This window comes from Apaloderma vittatum, unplaced genomic scaffold (genome assembly GCF_000703405.1).
Source record: "Apaloderma vittatum isolate BGI_N311 unplaced genomic scaffold, ASM70340v1 scaffold8324, whole genome shotgun sequence".
Lineage (NCBI taxonomy): Eukaryota > Metazoa > Chordata > Aves > Trogoniformes > Trogonidae > Apaloderma > Apaloderma vittatum.
Window position 1 is genome coordinate 5,496 of NW_009714311.1, and position 1,626 is coordinate 7,121.

Here is a 1,626-nt window from a genome sequence, read left to right on the forward strand (position 1 = left end):
CTAGACCAAGTTCCTCAAAGCCCCATCCGGCTTGGTCTTGAACACTCTTAGGGAAGCGGCATCCACAGCTTCTCTGGGCAACCTGGTTCAGTGCCACCATCCCACCTCGGGGAAAGTCTGTCTCTTGCACTGTTGCACCTGACCTTGCATAGAGGGTGGGACACTGCCCTGTTGCCTGCCCACCCTTTGCACAGGGTGCGATCTGTGCTGCCTGTATTTTGCTGACCAGAGCTAGGTGGTTTGGAAGATAAAAGGCAGAGAAAGTAAAACAATCCAAAAACATCTATAAGGGAAAGGCACTACCTAGGAAAGAGTTAAAAGGCGTAGAAACACAAGCCGGTTTGCAATGGAGGGCGCCCAAAGACAGGGAGGGAAAGGGAGGGCGAAGGGAGGGGAAGGAGCAGGTCCAAGCCCAGCTTGCGCACTCAGCCAGCGCTCAGCAGTGCCTGTGCCAAGAGCCAACTTTCTTAAAGCCATGGGCCCGGGGGGGCGCTGGCTTTGCAGGAGAAGGGGAGCCCTGGAGCAGGGGCTGGGAAGCACAGAGGGGAGCCCTCATCCTCTGGGGTAAGCTGTTACGCTTCGCTGGGGTGGAGGCAGGGGGAAGGGAGATTAAGAGGCTGGAACAGGGGCTTTCTCAGCTTGTTTGCGTGTCTGTCTTTCGTAAGTGTACTTTTCTGTCTGGCAAGGAGAAGTGTACCCTCTCTTCGGCCGTCTGCCTGCTCCGAGCTTTGCTTCCGTCACCCTCTTCAGTGGAGCAATTCCTCTCCTGTCTGTCTCCTCCCGGAGGATCTGGCCACCCCTTCAAGAAGGTGCTGGCTCTGGCAGGGCGCTGAGGCACAGAGAGGGGTGGGATCTGGGGGGAGTAGGGGAGCAAGGAGGGGGCTGAAGTTAAGTTCCCAGCCCACAGGAGAAGGGAGCCCCTCTTCAGAGAAATATGGGTCAGACTCCAACTGGGACAAGGGCTTGTTGGGTTAGACTGCCATGAAGAGTTGATACCTGGTGAATGGAGAAGGTTTTTACAGCCCTTCCCACAGGTTGAGCAGCCTATGGAAACACAGCCCCTCTAGCTTAGCTTTTGCTAAAGAGACTGTGTGGTCTGCCATGTCTCCTTCTTCTTCCTCTATTCCAGTCCCAGGAGTGAATTTTCTTGTGGCTCCAGTGGTTTGTGTCATGAGGGTCAAGCCTTCTTCCAGGGTTAGCACCTAGTCTCCATTGGTCTGGGCAGAAGGGTGTGGGGCATCCTCTTGGGCCGTGCGGTTGCTACTCAGATGACAGCCTTGAACCTCCAGGAACTTCAAGCATGTAAACTCCCTCCACAGGACAATGCCATTTCAGCCCATCCTTGGTTCCAGCCACAGAAAGACGTTTTATGGTGGTCTCTGCTCCATCCCCTGTGTCCTTCCTTCCTTTTACCTCACTCTGATGCTTCCTCATACCTTCCCAGGTCACCATGGACATACTTTACCTGCGCACATCCCTGGCCTTCCTTCTGCTCCCTCTTGTTGTGCTTGGGGCACCTACTGATGAACCCAACCTCACAGAACCAGCTGGTGGTGCTTGCAAGCGCTGTTGTGACTCACTGGACTCTTCCTCAGATGCCCCACCGCTCCCTCCCAGCCACCACCA

At 55.4% G+C, this 1,626-nt stretch overlaps 1 protein-coding gene across 1 annotated transcript in view; it reads left to right on the forward strand.

Annotated features, from left to right (window-relative positions):
* The first annotated feature begins 381 nt into the window (after positions 1–381).
* Positions 382–1,626, forward strand: part of C1QTNF6 (C1q and tumor necrosis factor related protein 6) — a 4,036-nt gene continuing 2,791 nt past the window's right edge. Inside the window, 3 exon segments of the mRNA XM_009868705.1 lie at positions 382–564; positions 1,445–1,624; position 1,626. The exon segment at position 1,626 is cut by the window's right edge and continues 75 nt beyond it. Of these exon segments, the coding sequence (XP_009867007.1) occupies positions 1,451–1,624; position 1,626 (175 nt within the window). The 5' untranslated portion in view covers positions 382–564; positions 1,445–1,450.